This window comes from Carassius carassius, chromosome 37 (assembly GCF_963082965.1).
Source record: "Carassius carassius chromosome 37, fCarCar2.1, whole genome shotgun sequence".
Classification (NCBI taxonomy): Eukaryota; Metazoa; Chordata; class Actinopteri; order Cypriniformes; family Cyprinidae; genus Carassius; species Carassius carassius.
The window spans coordinates 24,159,585-24,183,341 of record NC_081791.1 but is presented as its reverse complement, the minus strand read 5'-3'; the positions used below and the strand labels follow the sequence as shown (position 1 = coordinate 24,183,341).

Here is a 23,757-nt window from a genome sequence, read left to right as displayed (position 1 = left end):
TGCCCCTACACTTAAACTAGACACCTGCACCACTCTAACAGGACATGTCCCCCCATTAACAGTTTGTCCCACTTGACCAGGCATTTCTGAAACTGAATTCAGAGCAGGAAGTCTAGATAAAGCATCTGCATTAGCATGTTGTTTGCCTGGTCTGTGAACGATCTTGTGCTGAAAACTGGATAGCTGTTCTAACCAACGAGCAAGTTGTCCTTCGATTCCTTGAAAATTATGCAACCATCTCAGGGAATTGTGATCGGTCCGCAATACAAACTCTGCCCCCAAAAGATAATGTTTGAAATATTTTGTGAAAGTCACCATACTCAACAATTCCTTTTTGGTGGTCGCATACTTGCGTTCTTGCTTTGTAAGGGCCCGACTCGCATAGGCTACTACTCTCTCCATCCCATCCTCTACTTGGGATAATACAGCACCAATTCCAGCATCTGAAGCATCGGTATCTAAAATAAATTGTTTTAAGGGATCAGGATAGGCCAAAACTGGAGCAGATGTAAGACATGACTTGAGTACTAAAAAAGCTCTTTGACAATCATCTCCCCAGTGAAATTTCCTGCCTTTTTCAGTCAATTGATGCAATGGACGGGCAATTTCAGCAAAACTCTTTATAAAACGACGATAATAAGAGGCCAGTCCCAAGAAACTACGCACCTCAGTCTGGTTCCTAGGAACTGGCCACCCACTTACAGCTTCCACCTTAGATGGATCAGCCTTTACACCATCGGCTGAAATTATATGCCCCAAATAAGACACCTGTTTCGCAAACAAATTGCATTTGGATGGCTTCACCTTTAAGTTAGCCCCATGTAACTTCCTAAAAACTTGCTCTAAACGCCCCAAATGTTCTTGAAACGTTTTTCCAAAAACAATTATATCATCAAGATATACCAGACATGTAGTCCACTGAAGGTCTGCTAAAACCAGATCCATCAGTCTTTGGAAAGTAGAAGGAGAGTTACACAAGCCATAACTTAAAACATTAAATTCAAACAGGCCTTGTGTTATAAAAGCAGTTTTTGGCTTATCATTGGGGTCAACTTCAACCTGCCAGTATCCACTGGCCAGGTCGAGAGTAGAAAACCAGCCAGCATTTGTTAAACTGTCCAAGGCATCATCTATTCTTGGAAGAGGATAAGCATCCTTCTGTGTAACCTCGTTTAGCTTCCTGTAGTCAATACAAAAACGTAAACTACCATCTTTTTTTCTAACTGGTACCACTGGAGCGGCCCAGGGACTACAGGAAGGCTGAATGATGCCATTATCCAACATTTGTTTTATGTGATCAGTCACTTCCTGTTGTAGATGGAGTGGAACTCGGCGAGAGGCAATCTTAATAGGTGGGGCAGACCCTGTGTCAATCCGATGACTAACTAAGTGCGTCCTACCCAAGTCAGTATCTCCTGTACTAAAAAGTTGATTATACTGTTCTAATATTTGGCCAATAGCCTGCATTTGTGCTGCATCGAAACCTCTAGAGTCCAAGCCAAGATAGGAGATAAGGGCATCAACAGACCATGCAGTCTTAACACCCCCACCTTGTTCCAGTTCTTCTGCCCCTTCCCCTACCTCTATATTTGTGGACAAAACCCCAATTTTCATACCGTCACGAAGAGTATGGGCTTCCTCAGTTACATTAATAACATGCACTGGCATAACCCCACCCGTCACTGAACACACTACACGTGCTACCAACACATCACAATGACGAGGTAAAGAGAAACCAGGCTCCAACATACCTATAATCCTTCCAGATGGCGCTCCCTCGACTGAACCCTGAATTAATACTTCACTGCGTGGGGGTATCCTTGTATCTCCCCGAACTACCACAGGCAGGGGAGGAACTTGAAAATCAGCTTGCAATTGCACCTTAATTTTTTTTTCCATGAGATAGCAGCATAGTTCATCCAAATCCAATTTTGCACCGAATTTGACTAAAAAATCACTACCTAATAACACTTCTCCGGGGTTAATGTAGGCCACTAAAGAAATCAGATACTACAGCCAAAGAATCAAATTGACAAGTAGTTGTCCATTGGCCTACCACTTCCATCTTCTCCCCATTTGCCACTGACAAGCTGCCCTTGTACTCCACCAACTCACCTACTCCCCCAGTGGCCTCCCACCAAAACTGCTTCGGTACAATTTACACTTGTGCTCCAGTATCTACCAACAAACGGGTCTCCACACCCCCCACCTTACCAAACATATAGACCCCAACTCTTCCCGGCCGAGACTGACCCATCTCCCCCAACCTAGGCACAGAACAAACAGGGGCGGGCACCTGGTCTACCGTGCCCGCCCCCTCCCATTTCCCGACACATATGGACAATCCCTTTTAAAATGACGAGTACACCCACACTCCCAACAAGCCTCACTTCTGTCATGGTTCTGCTCACTTCTGTCATGGTTCTGCATATCCATTCTAGCACTATCAATTTTTGAAGTCCGAGTATCACGCCTATTAACGGGATCTAATTGCTGGACTGATCTAGATGTATTCAAGGTCCAATCTTGTAACATCTTAACAGTAGTCTGCAAAGTTTTAACTTCTTGGCGAAGCCCTTCCACCATAGTTACTAAAACTTGAATTTGTGCCTCTTTTGCTGCTCCCACATTCTCATTTACCACACCACAAACTTTCGCATTTGGGGGAGTAACACTTCGTTCCAGATCCCTTATTAATTCCAATTCTGACGCCAAATTAATTGCCCCCTCCAAAGTGGCTGGCTTAACACTGCACAGATGAATACGTGTATCAGCACTACCTACGTGTGCAATAAAATGGTCTCGGGCCAGTAAATCTCTAGTTGTACTATCTACAGAAGGATACGCTTTGAAGATTAAACGTCTCAAAGCATTACCAAACTCGCGCACAGTTTCAGTTGGCTGTCTCTTACGGGAGGAAAAACTCACCCAATTCCAATCACTACTTTCACACGGCTCTAAGCATTTACCCATTGCTGCCTTCAACAGAGTAAAATTCGGTCGAGCCTCCTCAGGTAAACCGCAATAAATATCACGCGCACGACCTGACAACAACAAGGACATAAATTTTAATTTTAATTCATCGTCCCACCCGTTAATTCCCGCAGCCATTTCAAATTGGTCAGCCCAATCCGACCACTCACGCCCAGTTCCCGTAAACGTTTCAGGCATAAAGACGGGGCGAGGCGCGGCATTTAACTGCCTGGAAGTTTCCACATCTATTATAGGCACAATATTAGAACCACTCGCCCCTTCTAATTGTGGCTCTGACATTTTGACGGACAAAAGACTACAAAATAGTTCAACCAGATTTCAGTAATCCCACCGCTGCCACCAGTGTAATGAACCTTATTTAAGTCTATGTCCGTCAAAAATAAGACTCCACAATCATTGTACCACAGAAAGCACTTCTTTTAATACAATTATAAAGCTTCTAAAATAAAGGCACAGGTGCGAGTATGGGGACAGAGGAAAAAGGCACGGGATGACACGCAATCCCCACGTCAATTCATCCACACACAGTGAATCTTCAAATGCAATGGATTAATACAATGGTGCCCCCTATTGGAAACCTCACGTCAACCTACACTACACACATAATTAAGACGTGTTACTCCGTCCCTATACTCCCCGACTCCCCTTCCTTATACCGATCGCCCTTCACACACTCTCACCATTCATTCTCTCATACACACAGGATTAAATTAAAACACTTCCCTCTCCCCCGGTTTACAGGACCCAGCCATGGGGTAGAGAGCAGTCACGACAGACCGTCAGGGGGAAATCATTCCAATCGGAGACGGGGATGAAGTTCACCGTTACTTCTAGTCCATATACCTTCAGAAGCGGGGGAAACACTCAAGTCCAATTATAGCCTCATTCATCTCCTTAAGTTAGCGTGACAGTCGGGCAAAAACGCCAAACAAACAATCCCGCGAGGTGATGGTGACTCTAATAGTTAACCCCTCCCTCCTAGCTCAACTCACTCACACACACCGGAGTCTAACTAACTGACTATCTTCATCTCCGGAGGACCTATTGTCCCCGAGAGACAGCCAAACGTAACCCCACAAGTCACCCACCTCACAGCCGCTGCTACATCTCAAGCACCTCCTTTTCACGAGTGACGAGTCCTTTGATGTGGCAACAGGTGAATACAATCAGAGCAAATCACATAATCACCGGATAACAATGTTCTACAGCTTCATCATGGGTGCTGACATGAGTTTGCAGGCTCTTTCTTTGAGCCTCGCTAACTGCCTCTGGCTGATGTAACCATGGTTCCCTGAGAATAGGGAATGAGACGCTGCGTCTCTGTGCCATGCTTAGGCATCATGCCGTGTCTCCTCAGACCAAAACTGTCACGCTGACAGCGTTCCGATAGCACCCTCTAGAGGACGCAGAGTAGATCCCTATTCTCAGGGAACCATGGTTACATGTGTAACCTGAGACATTACACAAAAAATGCATGTCAGGAGAATGTGGAAGAACAAGCTTCATGATCTCCTCGCCCTGTCCTGACGTATTGAGGTGTGACTGTAAAACTGTAAGACTGTAAAAGCCTTATGAATTTATCTTGGTCTGTGCCACATTTTCTTCACAGGTGGAAGTGTCTAAAATAATGCAATGAAATCAGGAACATTTTTTGTTTTATTTTTTATTTTGCCTGTTACAACAGAGGCTGGATTCTGGGATATTTTTGATATGTTTAATAAGGACGATGATTTGCTTTCTTTTAAATCAACAGGTAAGCAAACAATTTATCATTTTCCATTACAAACATATTGCTTTTTTGTTTTTACTGTGGACATAATAGAAACTTTTAACTCTTTTAATAATATATGAATATGTGTTGCTAACGAGAGTCAAACATGTTGTCAGATTTGGAGAAGGATTTAAAGAAGTCTCTATTTGGGCAGCATATTGGTTTGGATACAGTTCTGAAGGCTGTATCTTGGTTTATGAGAGAAACAGATCCACCCAAGCCGCTGGTCCTGTCTATCCATGGGCAGACAGGAGTGGGAAAAAATTACATCACCAAGATCATTGCAAGGAACATTTATAAATTGGGACTAAAGAGCAATCATGTTCACACTTTTATATCCGGTTATCACTTTCCATATAAAGAGATGGCACAGATGTATGAAGTAAGTCATAGATGTATATGCTTTGATTGCTTTAATATTGTCTTTGACATTAATAGTAATATGTTAGGTAAACTAGGCTCTTCAAAGTAAAGGAATTTGGAGTGTAAAGTGTTTGTAAATGCATAATATTTCATAAATTCATTCTGTAGCTTCAACTCAGGCAGTGGATTCATGGAAATGTATCAAATTTTCCCCGCTCCATGTTCATATTTGATGAAATGGATGGGATGCATCCACGGCTGATTGACACTATAAAACCTTTTCTAGACTACAATGACAATATAGATGGAGTGTCATTCAACAAAGCAATCTTCATTTTTCTCAGGTGATGCACTAAACTGTTGGATTTGTTCTTATTAGAAACAATGTTGAATGGCTATGGTTAAATATTGCTGTGCAGTGTATTCAGTTACTAATATATATATATATATATATATATATATATATACAGGTCCTTCTCAAAAAATTAGCATATTGTGATAAAGTTCATTATTTTCCATAATGTAATGATAAAAATTAAACTTTCATATATTTTAGATTCATTGCACACCAACTGAAATATTTCAGGTCTTTTATTGTTTTAATACTGATGATTTTGGCATACAGCTCATGAAAACCCAAAATTCCTATCTCAAAAAATTAGCATATTTCATCCAACCAATAAAAGAAAAGTGTTTTTAATACAAAGGAGGTCAACCTTCAAATAATTATGTTCAGTTATGCACTCAATACGTGGTCGGGAATCCTTTTGCTGACTGCTTCAATGCGGCGTGGCATGGAGGCAATCAGCCTGTGGCACTGCTGAGGTGTTATGGAGGCCCAGGATGCTTCGATAGCGTTGGCAGGCCAATTGAGCACAGTAATACCATGGTCAGTAAACCATTTACCAGTGGTTTTGGCACTGTGAGCAGGTGCCAGGTCGTGCTGAAAAACGAAATCTTCATCTCCATAAAGCTTTGCTCCAAAATCTCCTGATAGCTAGCTGCATTGACCCTGCCCTTGATAAAACACAGTGGACCAACACCAGCAGCTGACATGGCACCCCAGACCATCACTGACTGTGGGTACTTGACACTGGACTTCAGGCATTGGACTTCAAAGCAGAATACATCCACAAGGCTGTTATGAAGGCTTCATCAAGGCTGGTGCACTGACACACATCTGTTCCATCTTCTGTCACCACACTGAGCCCTCCTCCTATGATTGACATTTTACAGTCAGTATCCATCAGGTGTATGGTAGGAAAGGTGTAGCCGGGTCCCCCTTTCATAAAATAAATAAATAAAAAGAATAACAACAACAATAATAATAATAATGAGAAAAAAAAAGAAAACACTTTTCAGATTCATCAGATTCTGTTGCATCCTCTTTGGCCCAGACAGTGTAGCTACATACACAGCAGAACTGCAGAAACAATCAGAAGCTAATGTATAAGGTTCACAATACGATGCATTTCATGTTCTTGTATACACTGATGAATCTTACATTGTTTTCTAAAACTATTGCTTTAAATTTTTAACAGATGGGCTAAAAAGGTACAGAAGAATAAAATATTACCTGAAAAGATTCGAAACAAGATATTTTACAGTTGATGAGTTTTTTTTTTTTTTTACTCACTCCAGCAGGTGTCCTTAAGTATGTGTATTTTTTGAGTACATCCTCCACAGACATTCCTTCCGTGCTTTCTTAGCGTCTCCAGGAGAATGTTCCTGTCGTGTGGTCTTTGAAGGTCGAAGTGTTTGGATGTGTTTTCTATCTCACTTTGTAGCACATTCACATGTGCCTCAACAGACACTGAATCCTCCCCAACACAAGCTTCCTTCATCAGAACAACAGAAACAGATCATGCTTAGACCGTGACAGATATGAAAAACATCTAAATACTTACTGAACAAGGTGTTTTAGATATAAAAAATAATAAAAAAACATTGAACTGCATAAACATTAAGATGATGGTCAGGTAGTGAAGAAGTGGAGTACATACTAAAAGGATTTAAATATCTGTAGTACAGTATCTTCCTTACATTAACCTGCACTAAATGAAAATGTAAAATTGATTAACAGTGCAAAAATAAATTATGCATATGGCAGTGTGCTTACATATTCTACAATAACCTGCAAGTGGAGCACGTTCTGCTTTACATTTCAGGTTTAGGGATGTGTCAGATGTGCTCAAAACACAAACTTGACTTATTGTAATTTTCCAGCAAATAAAGATTACAACATCTTGTTACTACAATATTGTGTGTGATTATGTTGATAGAGATAAATCAATGGTTTAAAAACAATTTAACTTACACAGTCATTTCTTTCTATATTTCTCTGGAAAGGGTTCTTCACAACCAGTGTGTTGGCAGTTTTAATATACTCTGCATTAGTTGGAGACCTGGCAGAAAGGTAGAAACAAACTCTAAATTAGAGTTTTTTTTATTTTGTCTAACCGTCTTCAGATTGTGAATTGATCATAGTACAGTTGCAATAGAGGTGGTAATAATTATTATACTTACAGGATGTATTCTGTACTCTATTGTACAAAAAGGACGCAAATATAAACTATCATCTCTGAAGGATTCGCCGTCGATGCGGTCATCGTTTTGTCTCACTGCACATATGTCTGTCAACAACATTAAACTAATTACTAAAGCTGCAAGATATAACGCAAAGGAAAAATTATGATCGTATTGTAACAAATCTTAATATCTTAATATAGCCTACATATTTGTGGTATATAAAGTATAGATAAACGTATAAACGATTAATAAATACCTCACGTCTTATCGCCGCCACCTTGTCTAAGGAAATTACGTAAATGTATATTTACTGCTGATTCCCTTTCATAGGTCACTTCGATGCTGCGGTGACGTCACCACGTATGGGAACACCTTCGGTGTGATGAATGTCTGAAGCCCTATACCATCCCGCCAATCTTATTGGCCAAATAGCGCGTGGCACCGCACAGCATGCGTAGGCATATATATACCTGGTGCCGCGCGCCATTTACCTCAGATTTCATTCCTTCAGTACGAAGCGAATCTTCTGTGCCCTATTATCTCGCGTTCTCAGCGATCATCTACGAGCAGTATACTCCTCTCCGCGGACGCGATGAGTCAACGAAAGGTAGGAGCCGTCTGATGGGTTATCACGAGGAGGCACTTATGAGAGGTTCGTTGCAGCCTCTCTACAGGTTCTCTCCTTGATAGCCTATGGCTACAGTAAAATATGCATACACTTCCCCTGTGCACTAACGCCAATAGGAAGTATCCGCGCTCTGGAGTGTATTTCTTAAGTCGCCTCGCGTCTAACCCCCACCGTTTCGCTTCTGAGGTCGCCGAGGCCCCGCACGAGGTGTTGGTTAGGGGCGATATGTGCGGCTTGACTATGAATACAGTGATGCACTGGAGTTCCATGTGCTCGCTCTCCCCAAATCGAGCCCGTTAATCAACAGTTTTGCTCTTCAAATGGTGGATTACGGCTCACACAGCCGCCGCGTTTTCGCTAGCGGCTTGGCCCGATGTTATCTTGTTGGATTGAATCCTGCCGTGGATACGCTTCAGGATTATATACAACGAAACGCAGCGAGTTTGACGCACACGCTTTTCTTCATGTTAATATGCCAGGGACTATGCCCTTCACTGAGCGTGCTGTTAGACTGCTAATGCACATCTACCCTCTCACTGCAGTCCCCATACTCTAACTTTGACTGTCTCGCAGCAAGGACACCTCGAGCATCATTGAACTGAGCTATCATTCGCGCGCCCCCTCAGACACTCTGCACAATCCAGTCTTCAGAGTTTGAGGGACGGCGCGGAGGCTGGCAAATATGGCCAGCGTATGACGGTTCACACAGCCGCCGCGTTCTCACTAGCGGCGTGGCCCGATGTTTATCTTGTTGGATTAAATCCTGCCGTGGATACGCTTCAGGATTATACACAACGAAACGCAGCGAATGTGACGCATGCGTTTTTCCTTCATGTTTGCTTAGGACTGTGCCCGCCTCCAGAGAGCGCTGTTGGACTGCTAATGCACATCTAAGCCTCTCACTGCAGTTTCCACACTCTAACATTTGACTGTCTCCAGGCAAGGGCACCTCGAGCGTCATTTAACTGAGCTATCATTTGAGCACCCCCTCAGACACTCCGCACAATTCAGCCTTCAGAGTTTGAGGGAGGGCGCGGAGGCTGGCAAAGATGGCCAGCGTATGATGGTTCACACAGCCGCCGCGTTCTCGCTAGCGGCGTGGCCCGATGTTTATCTTGTTGGATTAAATCCTGCCGTGGATACGCTTCAGGATTATACACAACGAAACGCAGCGAGTTTGATGCATGCGTTTCCTTCATGTTCTCTAACATTGACTGTCTCGCAGCAAAGGCACCTCGAGCGTCATTGAACGGAGCTATCATTCGCGCGCCCCCTCAGACACTCTGCACAATCCAGCCTTCAGAGTTTGAGGGACGGCGCGGAGGCTGGCAAAGATGGCCAGCGTATGACGGTTCACACAGCCGCCGCGTTCTCGCTAGCGGCGTGGCCCGATGTTTATCTTGTTGGATTAAATCCTGCCGTGGATACGCTTCAGGATTATACACAACGAAACGCAGCGAGTTTGATGCATGCGTTTCCTTCATGTTCTCTAACATTGACTGTCTCGCAGCAAAGGCACCTCGAGCGTCATTGAACGGAGCTATCATTCGCGCGCCCCCTCAGACACTCTGCACAATCCAGCCTTCAGAGTTTGAGGGAGGGCGCAGAGGCTGGCAAAAATGGCCAGCGTATGACGGTTCACACAGCCGCCGCGTTCTCGCTAGCGGCGTGGCTCGATGTTTATCTTGTTGGATTATATCCTGCCGTGGATACGCTTCAGGATTATACACAACGAAACGCAGCGAGTTTGATGCATGCGTTTTCCTTCATGTTCTCTAACATTGACTGTCTCGCAACAAAGGCACATCGAGCGTCATTGAACTGAGCTCTCATTCGCGCGCCCCCTCAGACACTCTGCACAATTCAGCCTTCAGAGTTTGAGGGACGGCGCGGAGGCTGGCAAAGATGGCCAGTGTATGACGGCTCACACAGCTGCCACGTTCTCGCTAGCAGCGTGGCCCAATGTTTATCTTGTTGGATTAAATCCTGCCGTGGATACGCTTCAGGATTATACACAACGAAACGCAGTGGGTTTGACGCATGCGTTTTCCTTAATGCTTGCCAGGGACTGTGCCCTCCACCAGAGAGTGCTGTTGGATTGCTATGCACATCTAACCCTCTCACTGCAGTCCCCACATTCTACATTGTTTGCCTCGCTGCAAACGGTGCTTCGAGCAGCATTGGATTGAGCTGTAATGCCAAACGCTCCCTCAGACACTCTGCGCAATCCAGCTTTCAGAATTCGAGGGGCGATTCAAGGGTCCTGCACAGACGACCCAAATAGCGGTGCTGCGACAGGAGATGTCAACTCTGCTGAGCAAAGGGGCTATAGAGGAAGTACACCCCTTTCAGATGGAGGCGGGGTTTTTTACAGCCGTCATTTTGTGGTAAAAAAAAAAAAAAAAACACTGACGGATTACGACCCATTCTGGATTTACACCATCTGAATCTTGCACTCAGGAAGTTCCTCAGATTCGCTTTAGAGAGCAAAGCGTATCAGTACTTCTCAAAGTGCATGGATGGATCTCTGGCCCCGTTGCGGCCCCAGGGCGTTCATGTTTGAACTATTTTAGGCGATTAGCTGGTGTTTAGCGCAATCGCAGACTCAAGCACACTCTCATGGGGATCTTGTGCTGAATCATTTAACAGCCTGGGCTTACGTGTGGAATGTTTCACCCCGTTGTCTCCGCATTGGACGATTCGTTGTGTCAGCGGTTGTGTCATACCTGAATCATCAGAGAGGATTATTCTCTCGCCCCCTGTGCAGGCTGGCGAAACATGTTCTTTGTTTTCAGAACTAAATTCTATCGATCCGAGCTGTTCATGTCCCCGGACGTTGGACTTTGGAACGAATTTGCTATCCAGGCAGACTCTGGAGCAAGCGGAGTGGGGATTGCACCCCCAAACGGTGAGTCTCCTATGGCAGATTTTCGGGGAAGCGAAGTGGAATTGTTTGCGTCAAACACAACTACGCATTACCCGCTTTGGTTCTCCCTATGCCCTCCAGCACCCCTGGGCTTGGATGCATTAGCCCACAACTGACCCAGGACCAGTTTGTATGCGTTTTCCCCCAATCTGTCTGATTTCGGCGGTATTATGCAGAATACGGGTGGACAGGGTGGAACAGCTGCTGCTGGTGGCTCCGCGGTGGCACACACACAGCCGTGGTTTGTGGATCTGATCAATCTGTTAGCGGGCTCTCCATGGGAGATTCCCCTCAGACAGGATTTATTATCACAAGCACAGGGACTGATTTGGCACCCGAGGCCAGATCTATGGAATCTGTGGGCGTGGCCTCTGAGCGGAGTGAGTTCATATGTCCCGGTCTTTCTGCTGAAACTACCGAGACTATACTGAATTATAGAGCAGCTTTTACGAGACGCTTATATGCTTTCAAGTGGAGACTGTTTACGGCCTGGTGTGAAACTCATATTATGGATCCAGTTTACTGCCCAGTGGCGTCAGTACTGGAGTTCCTTCAGGAACGTTTTTCGGATGGAGTGACACCAGCTACCCTAAGGTTTACGTGGCAGCCATTCAGCTTACCACGAATATATAAATGGTGCCTCAGTGGGCCGTCATCCACTGTTTCTCGTTCATACAGGGTGCGCGACGGCTGAGGCCTTTCCGCCCGTGCGGGTCCCTTCATGGGTTTTTCCATTGTGTTGCATGGTTTATCAGGGCATCTGTTTGAGCCCTTGGAATTTTTTCCGGATAAATCCTGACTTTTATAGCACAGACTCTGTGGAAGTGTTGTTGCGACCAAGGCCTAATTATGTCCGTAGGTCGCATCTATCCCTTTCGCTTTCAGCAGGTGGTCCTGGAGGCTTTTTCTCCTGCTGCGGCGGAGTCTGGGGATCTAAGTCTTTGCCCTGTGAGAGCGTTAAAGACTTATGTGGATCGTACTGCCCCATGGCGTGAGTCTGACCAGCTGTTTGTCTGTTTTGGACATAAGAATAAGGCCATGCAGTTACGAAACAGCGCATGTCCCATTGGCTGGTGGAGGCTATTTCCTTGGCCTATGAGGCGCGCGGGCTCGCTTCGCTCTTAGGAGTAAAAGGTCATTCCACGAGAGCAGTGGCTTCTTCTCAAGCCTTTTTCAGTGGATCTTCTATGGATGATATCTGTGCTGCGGCAGGCTGGTCCTCACCGAGCACTTTTATCAGGTCTTACAGTCTGGATGTGAGGATGGCTCCTGGCTCCCGGGTTCTCTCCGCTTGAGCAGATGCTTCCTTGGATCCAAGCTATCAGGTACGTCAGGCGTGATGGTATAGCGTTCCCATACGTGGTGACGTCACCGCAGCATCGAAGTGACCTATGAAAGGGAACATCTCGGTTACTTATGTAACCTTGGTTCCCTGAATAGGGAACGAGATGCTGCGGTTCTGGCCGTGCCATACCTTGATAGCTTTCTTCTTCTTCTTCGTCATGAAATCTGAGGTAAATGGCGCGCGGCACCAGGTATATATATGCTTACGCATGCTGGGCGGTGCCACGCGCTATTTGGCCAATAAGATTGGCGGGATGGTATAGGGCTTCAGACATTCGTCACACCGAAGGTGTTCCCGTACGTGGTGACGTCACCGCAGCATCTCGTTCCCTATTCAGGGAACCAAGGTTACATACGTAACCGAGATGTTTTTTACTGCTCCTTTCACCAATGAGAAACCTTTTGGCACGCCCCTACTTTTTGATACGCCCCTACCTTTCGGCGGTGTCGGAAACAGATAAAAAAAAGTAGTTTTTTTATTTTTGGTTTTAATTAGGCTAGAAAAACGAAAGAACGAATGATACACGGATTGTTTACTCATCAGTTCAGTTCCCCTCCTTTCAAAAACGAAACCTAGATTGAAAGTTGCCTGGATGATTTACTTTTACAATGAACGCGTGCCATTTGTTAATAGTTTTATTGCTGGTGTCTAATATAACATTATCTTCAGGTGTTCTGGAGGTGTTCGCGGCTGCCGCATCTTATGTGTTTTACACATTTTTTGACTTGGACGATTTGCTGGCTTTTGATCCTAAACGTGAGTAAATCGTATCGAATCGTTTGACCATATATAACACTCAGATGTTTAGTGGAACTAAATAACCTCCGAACAAGCGCAACTATTTAATATCTGTTATGTGGTAAAAGTGCCATAAACCCTCTGAAAATGTGTCACGTGGTCGTTATTCTCTGTTCCATGACAATTTTGTCCAGCTAACACCAGTAAACCTGCATGAGCTGTTTTAACTTGTCTGCTTAAAAACAATTAGGTATTTTCATAACATTTTATTTTGCTACAGTTGATTATGTTTTTTTATAAGTAGTAGTATTATGTGTGGTATGCTTCAATATTAAAATGTGCTTACTGTTTTATTTAGATAGGGCTATTTGTTGACTTCACATATCTTCACATCTTCAGGTTTGGAGAAAGATTTAAGAGACTCTCTCTTTGGGCAGCCTATTGTGTCTGACGTTGTACTGAAAGCTGTGACATCATTTATGACTGACAGCAACCCAAACAAACCGCTGGTCCTCTCTTTCCATGGGACTACAGGAGTTGGGAAAAATCATGTTGCTCAAATCATTGCGAAAAACATTTATGAAAATGGGATAGAAAGCCACCATGTTCACACGTATATATCTGAGCATCATTTTCCGCACAAAGAAAAGTCAGACTTATACAAAGTAAGTAAATAAATGGTATTTTAATCCATGGCCTGAGACTCAAGTAATCACATTTAGACAAATAAATACTTCTTTATCATGGTCGAGTTCTTTAAGATGTACACTAAGATGGTCCTTAGGACATTCTCAATACAAACCTATCACATATTGAAACTTGGTTGGGATCCCTCAGCGCCATTTTTAAATGTTAGGGTACCACTTTAGTGTGGTTTTCAGTTGTTTGCCATATGCTTTTTTTTCTATGTGGAGGGTAGCTACTTCATTGGTTTCAATGAAACATTTGGCATCACACATATGCACATATGCAATGTGCATGGGAATGTCGCCATTATGAAATAACACATTGGAGTAATACCAGTAAATAAATAATTACAATACCTGTGAATTTCCATATTTTTTGTGGGAGCGTTACACATAATTAATTTCTCAAACAGTGATTTGCATGTTCTGTACATTCAGGCACAGTTAAAGCGGGAGATTTATAAAAGTGTTTCAAGTTTTCCCCGCTCCATGTTCATATTTGATGAAATGGACAAGATGCAACCACAGCTGATCGATGTCATAAAACCTTTCTTAGACTACAAACTCAGTGTAGATGGAGTGTCATTCCGCAATGCGATCTTCATTTTTCTCAGGTAAAGCCCTCAAATAGTAAGTTTGATTTTCAAATTCCCACAAATAGTAGTCAACATATTAGCTTTACAAAATTCGAACACAGTGTTAATTAAATGTCTCTACTGTCCCTAACGAGTGACACAACTAATTACAGTATAAGCTGTTTCTCTGTTTATAGTAATGCAGGTGGGAATGTGATTGCTGAAGTGGCTCTGGATTTCTGGAGAGAAGGCATATGTCGGGAAGAGCTTTGGATGAACAGCAAGGAACTGGAGACTAAGATCTTTAGAAACATTTTCAATGATAAGAACAGTGTGTATTGAAAGATCATTTAAGTATTAAGGAAAATATATATTCGTAAACATATTTCAAAATCTAAAATTGATTTTCTTTCAAAAAGTTCCATTGACTTGTATTTCGTAATATATTATTTGATCATTTTATTCCTATATTTTCTACATTTATTTATTTAGCCCAAAACTAAAAATGTGGCTGCATGCACTCCACAATAAACAATTACATTTTGAATGCGTATGTCTGTTCCACAGGTGGATTTCTGCACTCCAGTATGATAGATGAGCATCTGATTGATCACTATGTTCCTTTCCTGCCTCTAATGCTGAAGCATGTGCGTCAGTGTGTCATGGCTGAGATGGGCAATCTGAAAATCAAACCAAACTATGAGCTGGCAGATAAAGTAGCCAGAGAAATGCCTTTCTTTCCTGAAAAAGAAAGAATCTTTTCTGCTAAAGGCTGCAAGTCTGTCAGACAGAAGCTGGCGCTGTATGACAATTAATAGATGAAATACTTTAGCAGCACTTTTTATCCAGTTTATCTTTTTAACATACAGTTGCACAGAAATTATCACTCCTTTGTATTAACTTATTAATATTTCAGTCTTGATGAGTTACATAGGAGTCTGGGTTGGAGGCACTATTATATTAAACCTTTTAATCTAGACCTATGACCAGTCTCACGTTTTTTATTCTTACATTATTTTGGAAGTAACTTAGACCATTCTAGTGTTTTTTGTAATGACATAGTCATGTTAGTGTAATGAAATACCATAAAAGAGTTTAGAGAACGAGAAAGAAAGGAATATATATATATATATATATATATATATATATATATATATATATATATATATTGGTGAATCTATAAACCTCTGATAATATTAATCCCTTTTCTTTTATGAACACATCACTCAGATGGATGAACTTCTGTCAACAATAGGTGTGTCATTAAACCCTTTTATGAAATACTGTTGTGACTAAGTAAAATAATACTGATAAATCCATTTGTGCTGAATGTACAACTAACTGACCAACATATTGACAAATTTATAAAATAGTGTTTTATTTCTTCACCACAACGGTAACACTACAAAACCAACATAACAGAAACCTTTGTAAATTCTAACATAACACAACATTTAAGTACTAACGTATGTCCCTCTGTGTTAATCTTGTGTAAAAACACCCAAAATAATTCTTAATATCTACATTTATTTTCCTTGTTTTCTGATGCAAAGTATGCCGAGAACTAGAAAACGCAATCATTTTAAGTTCAATGTGGTTTTACAGTGTGTCTTTTGTTGTAGATCATTAAACTATGCTGCCAAAGAAGCCTGTTTGAAATCAGGTTCGGTAGGTACCTTGTGCGTAAACACAAAATGTCTGTGCATGCAAAGTCACTGCTATACATCATTGCATGTTGGTGATTAGAGCTGTAGGCCACTAGTATTTTCACTAGCTTAAAACGGCTTAAATCTTTTGTGTTGGTAGAGGAATATCAATTTATATTTCCAAACATTCATTCTGCCATTAATTATAATAATTCAGTAAGATTTTTCCTCGCACAAGGAGTCTGACAGCAGTCAGTGCTCCATACAGAGATCTGATCTAATCATCATCAGTCTGTCTGGAATGACATTAAGAAACGGACCAAACTGAGACAGACTAAATCCAGAAGAATTGTGGCAAAATCTCCAATATGCTTAAAGAAACCTGCAAAGCTACCTGAAAAACGTCTCAGGTTACATATGTAAATATGTATGAAGCATACACCTAAACATGACAATAACATTGGCCTGTGACAGCCTAAGAAGTCATTACTGGCACGACCACAGTATAAAAGGGCACAGGGAGAATGTGTCATCTGCTTCTTCATCTGAAGCTTTCATCCGAAGCATGGCGAGGATTCTAGAGGATAGTGTCCTTCTCAGGGAACCATAGTTACATACTTAACCTGAGACATTCCCTTCCGAGGGAACTTCAAACTGTGTCCTCTATCAGTCGCTATGGGGAAACATATACCCAAGCTATCAAGCTGAGGAGAGTGCATGCAAAGCACCAAGGCCAGCACTAAATAGTAACTCAACAAACATATGGATAGCCCCTAGGACGCATTGATGGCTGTCAGTGACATTATCCCCTTTATCTAAAGGCCTGAGCTGCATACCCTAATAACTTACCTGTGCACTTACCATAACATGGATTTCTAGAATCACCATTTCTAAGGAGTCATAGAGGCTGTTTCTAGACAGGCCTAGGAACCCTATGTGACTGTGGCATGTTCATGGGAGCAATTACTTAATTCAGCAGGAGTCTTCTGTTCTTAGAGCGTATGCGGATTGGAAATGGCATAATTCATAGAAAAACCCTCCATATGAGGGGGTATCACCAGCTCAACCATAATAGTCAAAGGACAGGCTACGGAGCATTAGACTCTTAAGTTGAAGTAGTGTAGCCAAGTGTGCTTTATTGTCAATTCTTCCACATGTACAGCACATACATACAGAGAATTGAAATTGCGTTACTCTCAGACCCTAACAGTAGAGCATAAAAATACAGATAGACACAGATTAAATATAAAATACAACTAAACAAATAAGTTAAACAAGGCAGCACAAGGCACATGGCAGATAGAGTGCTAACCAGTGAAGTAAACAAACAGTGCACATAAAATGATTGCAGTGTAAAAGAGCTTATTTAGACGGATTTAAAGTAACAAAAAGCTCAGAGAGAGATCTTTATTTAAACTGACTGAAGATGTAGTTCAATGAGGTAGTAAACAGACCAATGCTGGAGTCCTAAGACTCCTAAAACTCTCTATCAGGGAAGTCGTGGCCTAATGCTTAGAGCGTCGGACTAGCAATCCAAGGGTTGTGAGTTTGAGTCTAGGGCTGGCAGGAATTGTAGGTAGTGGGCGTGCATGTACAGTGCTCTCTCCACCCTCAATACCACGAGTGAGGTGCCCTTGAGCAAGGCACTGCACCCCCAACTGCTTCGTGGGCGCTGCAGCATAAATGGCTGTCCACTGCTTCGGGTGTGTGTTCACGATGTGTGTGTTCACTGCTGTGTGTGTGTGCACTTTGGATGGGTTAAAAGCAGAGCCGAATTCCAAGTATGGGTCACGTTACTTTCACTTTAATACTTATTTAATTTTTGTTCTTAATATAGGCCTACGTTATGAACAGAACTGTGCTATTTTAAACCTACTGAAATACTTTAGACACGGAATGAAAGCAGATCGTTTTTTCTGATTAGTGGAGCGAGAAGCAAAGTGAGAAGCGGAGCGAAGAGTGGTAGAGGGTGAATCTAGAGCAGAACTGGAGCGGAATGATTATTGAATGCTCGGAGCACAGGGGGGAAATTGTTGACGCTCCACTCCGCTCACATACTCTGCCCCCAAGAAAGACCAAAGCACCCCCATAGCACCCCCACACATTTTTTTCTTGAAAGCAAAAACAGGCTGTAAACTGTTAGATTTAATAAATAAGTTTAAAGAAAAATAATAATAATAATAACATTGACTCATTACACATGCATAATTAATACAATGCAATAACATGTGATTTGGAAATTGTCGTGGCACTATCCATAATTATCATTGCATTTTAAAAATGGAGTGGTTCCTTGTCCCAAATAATTAGGCCGATTGGACTCTTGTTGTATCAGAAAGGCAAGTCAAATCAAATCACCTTTATTTATTTAGCGTTTTTAACAATACATTGTGTCAAAGCAACTGTATAGCATTAAACAGGAAAATAGTGTCTATAATGTAAAATAGCAGTTCATCATTGAATTAAATTATGTCATCATCCAGCTCAGTTCAGTTTAAATAAACTAAGCTCAGTTGGGGGCCAGTCTTCCTATGGCCAGACAAACCTGCAGTTCAAGACAGATTGTGCAGAAGAATCATCTGGTTCCTGTGGTCTTGTCCCGGTGGCAGTCTAAGAGACAAGGTCTTGACTGTGGATCTGTCTCTGAGGCTCATCATCATCATGTTGTCCTAGGCTGTGTTTGAAATGGCATACTTGCTTACTGCCCAGTACACAGTGTAATATACTGCCTTCTATTTTTTAAAGAATAGTGTGTGAAACAGTATACAATAAATGTTTCAGAGTAGTATGCTTAAGTGTTGTCACATGACAAAACATTAATTCAGCACAGCTGCTAAGGTTGTTACCTCACAAATAAATAAACTAACCATTCTTTTTACAAGGCTTGTTAATTAAGGATTCATACTAGTAAACAATGCTATATTGCCCAATTGAACTCATTTGATAATTCATTGAACTCATTGGCCTTTACATACTGAACAGAACTGTGTAAATAGTAGTTAGGTGGTAGATATTTATATTTCAGTACTGTAGTACATTATAAAACAGTATGCAATAACAGTGTGCTTAAGTGATCATACTTACAATTATTATTAAAGTAATGCAACTATTATTATTAAACTAATGCAACTAACCACCTAATAACACTATTATTAATGAGACGTTTTATTTCCACTTTTCAAATATTTCCTTGTGTCTAAAACTATTATCACACGTCTTTTACCCACTGCACACTGCTAACACATTATTTATATATTATATATATATTTATATTATATTACTTCAATCTTTTTATTATTATTTAATATCTTTAAAATAATCTGTACTGCATAAAGCACTTTAGAGCTAAAGGTGACATCATTTGACTTGAGCAAACATGCTGTAGAAATTAAAGTACAACTTACGATATTGTTTTTAGATACAAAGCGATAGTTTGTAGTTTTTAAATAACATGTATGTATAAAAGTGTTTTATAATTACCATTCCCCGCTTCCAGTTCACTCACGGTTTTGAAGATGAAACGTCACATGGAGTGCATTGCGTTCTGGGAAACAGTATCCCATGCAGTGTCTTCAGATGCATACATCAAATACTATTCACAGTATACATACAGCATACTGCAACATAGTAGGAGTTGTGTGGTAGTATGCCATTCTGAACACAGCTTCTGTACTGATTTCAGTGTACTTGAGTTTCTGGTAAGATTCTGGCAGATTCTGGTAAATACAGTAGGTCATTCGGGTATTTGATGCATACAGAAAATTTGCACACATGCACAGCATACTGAATACTGCAGAAATACTAAGATTAGTATGATAGTATGGTATTTCGAAAACAGCAGTAGTATCTGTTGACATTCAGGGCTGGAGAGGTCGTCTCTAGGTGCTGATCCTGAGTGATAAGACTTTCAGTTTTATTGTCGCCGGCATCTTTGATATTAGGCTACTTGGTCACTGTTGCTATGGTTACTGTTAAGGAAAATGGGCTCGACACCCGTTGCACGTTCATACAGACAGCATTCGAGACTCTTCTGTAAGCTGCTGTGTGAACAAGACATTTCAATACTCACAACTGTAAAGAAAATGCGAAACTGACAGTGTGAACGTAGCCAAACAGAAAATAATTGAAAACAGAAAAATATTTGTATTAAATTTGAAATATTTCAAGATTAAAATTTTGGATTTATGGACATATTTATCTTTGCACCTTATATTTGTTTACTATTATGAAAATAATTTACACTCGTGTTTATTTACATATGAAACTTCATTGCATTTTTTAATTAATAAATGTTAAATGTTATAATACAATTATTAATTTTGAATATTGCATAGTCTGCCTATTAATTTTTCTCTATAAAAAACCTCTTGCATTATCCTCTTGGCAGCAAACCACTTGATGAGGAAGGTTTTGGTATCGCTCTCTGAATGAAGGAAAGGGAAAAAAAACTTCCTGCAGTGGTCATGGTGAGTTTGATGTCAACGTACAGAAGATTGGAAAAACAAGAAAAGCGTGTTTTCTTTCTTGTAGTTAGTAGCCTATATAAAAGCCTAACGGGAAACTAAATATTTGCGGAAGGAGCGTCAGTTCCCCTTCGAGTTCCTTCCAAAAACGAAACCGTGACTTAAAGAAGTCTGGATACGTCGCTTTCACAATGAAAGTGCATTTGTTAATAGTTTTATTGCTGGTGTCTAATATAACATTATCTTCAGGTGTTCTGGATTTTTTCGCGGCTGCTGCAGCTTACGTGATTCACAAATTTTATGAACGAGATGATTTGCTGCCTTATGACTTTAAACGTGAGTAAAACGTCGAAATAACATAGGGCTATCGTATGTTTTGACGATGGATTTATGAGTTGTTTATGTCCCATCATATGTCAAAAATATTCCTTTGTTTCCAACAGTATGTTTGCGCTTATCATGGGCTATAACTTTCCATATGTATTTTTTCTTTCGTAAAAAGGATAACGTTTTTATCCTTCATAGCACAGACGACAGGGTTAAACTTACTTCCCCCCCAAACTATGGTTATGAAGTTGATAGCTCGTTCTCAAGGCATTATTGGTAGCACATGGCTATATCAAATCTTCTTTCGAATAAAGTGTTTACACAATAAAAACTGCATGAATGAAAGAAATTGAGAGGGACAGAAAGTAAATGAGACTCCTGTGATGTTTCTTCATGATAGTTCCCTCTGAATTACAGCGATATTTAGTTAGGCCTAAATGTTATGGTAAAATTACCCTTGTATATGCTATATTCACACCATTTTAGAGGTTTTTGCACGATATAATTTGTGACGTGGTAAAAGTGTCAGAAAACCTCAATGCAAATGTGTTATGGGTTATTTTGTCATTTATTGACTTCACATATCTTCACGTCTTTAGGTTTGGAGAAAGATTTAAGAGACTCTCTCTTTGGGCAGCACATTGTGTCTGACGTTGTACTGAAAGCTGTAACATCATTTATGACTGACAGCAAGCCAAACAAACCGCTGGTCCTCTCTTTCCATGGGACTACAGGAGTTGGGAAAAATCATGTTGCTAAAATCATTGCAAGAAATGTGTACAAAAAAGGGGACCAGAGCAAGCATGTTCGCACGTATATATCTGAGCATCATTTCCCACACAAAAATAAGCTAGACTTATACAGCGTAAGTAAATAATTTGTAGAGTTTTTAGCTTTGGCCTAAGACTTGTAGCAATCATTTATAACAACTGACTTATACAGTGGGGCTCGAAAGTTTGGGCACCCCTTGCAGAATCTGTGAAAATGTGAATAATTTTCAAGAAATAAGAGAGATCATACTAAATGCATGTTATTTTTTATTTAGTTCTCTCCTGAGTAAGATATTGTACGTAAAAGATGTTTACATTTAGTCAACAAGAGCAAAAATTGCTAAAATTATTAAAATAACCCCATTCAAAAGTTTGGGAACCCTTGGTTCTTAATACTGTGTGGTGTTACAGTACCTGGATGATTCACGACTGTCTTTCTGTTTTGTGATGGTTGTGCATGAGTCCCTTGTTTGTTCTGAAGAGTTAAACTGAGAACTGTTCTTCAGAAAAATCTTTAAGGTCCTGCAGATTCTTCAGTTTTCCAGCATCTTTGCATATTTGAACCCTTTCCAGCAGTGACTATATGATTTTGAGAGACATCTTTTCACACTGAGGACAATCGAGGGACTCAAACACAATTATTAAAAAAGGTTCAAACGTTCACTGATGCCCCAGAAGGAAACTAGATGCATTAAGAGTTTAATTTTTTTTTATTTTGTTGAAATATAATGTTTTCCCATTTAGTTCTGCCCTTCGTAAGCAACAGAAGATACTTGTATGTTTCCCGGATCACAAATAAAGTACAATTTACCTTGATCTTCAAATTCCAAAAGTTTTCACCCCCCAACTCTTAATGCATCTTGTTTCCTTCTGGAGCATCAGTGAATGTTTGAACCTTTTTGTAATAATGCACATTTTTGTAAAATGTCTGTAATAAGTCATTCCTCTAACTGGTCTGTATATTCAGGCACAGCTAAAGCAGTGGATACATGGAAATGTATCAAGTTTTCCCCGCTCCATGTTCATATTTGATGAAATGGACAAGATGCAACCACAGCTGATCGATATCATAAAACCTTTTCTAGACTACAATGTCCGTGTCGATGGAGTGTCATTCCACAGTGCAATCTTCATTTTTCTTAGGTAAAGCCCTCAAAACATCAATGGTTTGTTTTTTGTATTCAACATATTAGCATTTGCAAATTCAAACACAGTGGTAATTAAATGTCTCTACTGTCCCTAACGAGTGAAAAAACTAATTATAAACTGTCTCTCTGTTTGTTTATAGTAATGCAGGTGGGAATGTGATTACTGAAGTGGCTCTGGATTTCTGGAGAGAAGGCAAAGAGCGGGAAGAGCTTTGGATGAACAGCAAGGAACTGGAGACTAAGATCCTTCAAAACATCTTCAACGATAAGAACAGTGTGTACTGAAAGACCATATATATATATATATATATATATATATCTGAATATGTGGTTGCATTGACTTTTTTTTTTTGTCTATGCATGTTTTATAGGTGGATTTCTGCACTCTAGTATCATAGATCATCATCTGGTGGATCACTATATTCCTTTCCTACCTCTTGAGCTGAAACATGTGCGTCAGTGTGTCATGGCTGAGATGAGCCATCTGAACATGACCCAAGACTATGATCTGGCAGATAAAGTGGCCAGAGACTTGCCCTTCTTCCCTGCGGAGGAGAAAATCTTTGCTGTTAAAGGCTGCAAGTCTGTCAGACAGAAGTTGGTGCTGTATGATTAGCAGCATGTTGCCCTACTGTTTTGACTGTTAGTCCTATTAATATTTCAGTCTTAATGAATTACATTGCTATCTGGATTTTGAATTATTCTGCTTCTTGAGTTAAGACAACATCTTTATTAAACATTTGAAACAATTTGTACAGTCTGTTTAGATTTGGTACCACAATCTTAGTCCTAACAGATTTTTGAAGTAGCCTACACTTGGAGGCATTTTATACATCACTACTGTATAT

The 23,757-nt window shown here is 41.0% G+C and overlaps 2 protein-coding genes across 3 annotated transcripts; both read left to right on the top strand.

The window, feature by feature from the left end:
* The first annotated feature begins 4,533 nt into the window (after positions 1-4,533).
* LOC132118472 (torsin-1A-like) lies at positions 4,534-15,534 on the top strand. Of its 2 annotated transcripts, none has more exons than XM_059528325.1 (5): positions 4,534-4,747; positions 4,882-5,147; positions 5,297-5,472; positions 14,753-14,886; positions 15,123-15,534. In XM_059528325.1, exons 1-5 carry the CDS (start codon positions 4,627-4,629, stop codon positions 15,368-15,370), a joined length of 945 nt encoding a protein of 314 aa, XP_059384308.1. In that variant the 5' UTR covers positions 4,534-4,626; the 3' UTR covers positions 15,371-15,534. The 2 variants fall into 2 exon arrangements, with proteins under 2 accessions (XP_059384308.1, XP_059384307.1); XM_059528324.1 differs by lacking the exons at positions 4,534-4,747; positions 4,882-5,147; positions 5,297-5,472 and adding exons at positions 13,060-13,312; positions 13,694-13,959; positions 14,419-14,594.
* A 5,152-nt stretch (positions 15,535-20,686) lies between these two features.
* On the top strand, positions 20,687-23,658 carry LOC132118473 (torsin-1A-like). The gene is made up of 5 exons (XM_059528326.1): positions 20,687-21,000; positions 21,591-21,856; positions 22,729-22,904; positions 23,050-23,183; positions 23,281-23,658. The coding sequence occupies exons 1-5, from the start codon at positions 20,856-20,858 to the stop codon at positions 23,523-23,525; spliced, it is 966 nt and encodes a 321-aa protein (XP_059384309.1). The 5' UTR covers positions 20,687-20,855; the 3' UTR covers positions 23,526-23,658.
* Positions 23,659-23,757: the final 99 nt, after the last annotated feature.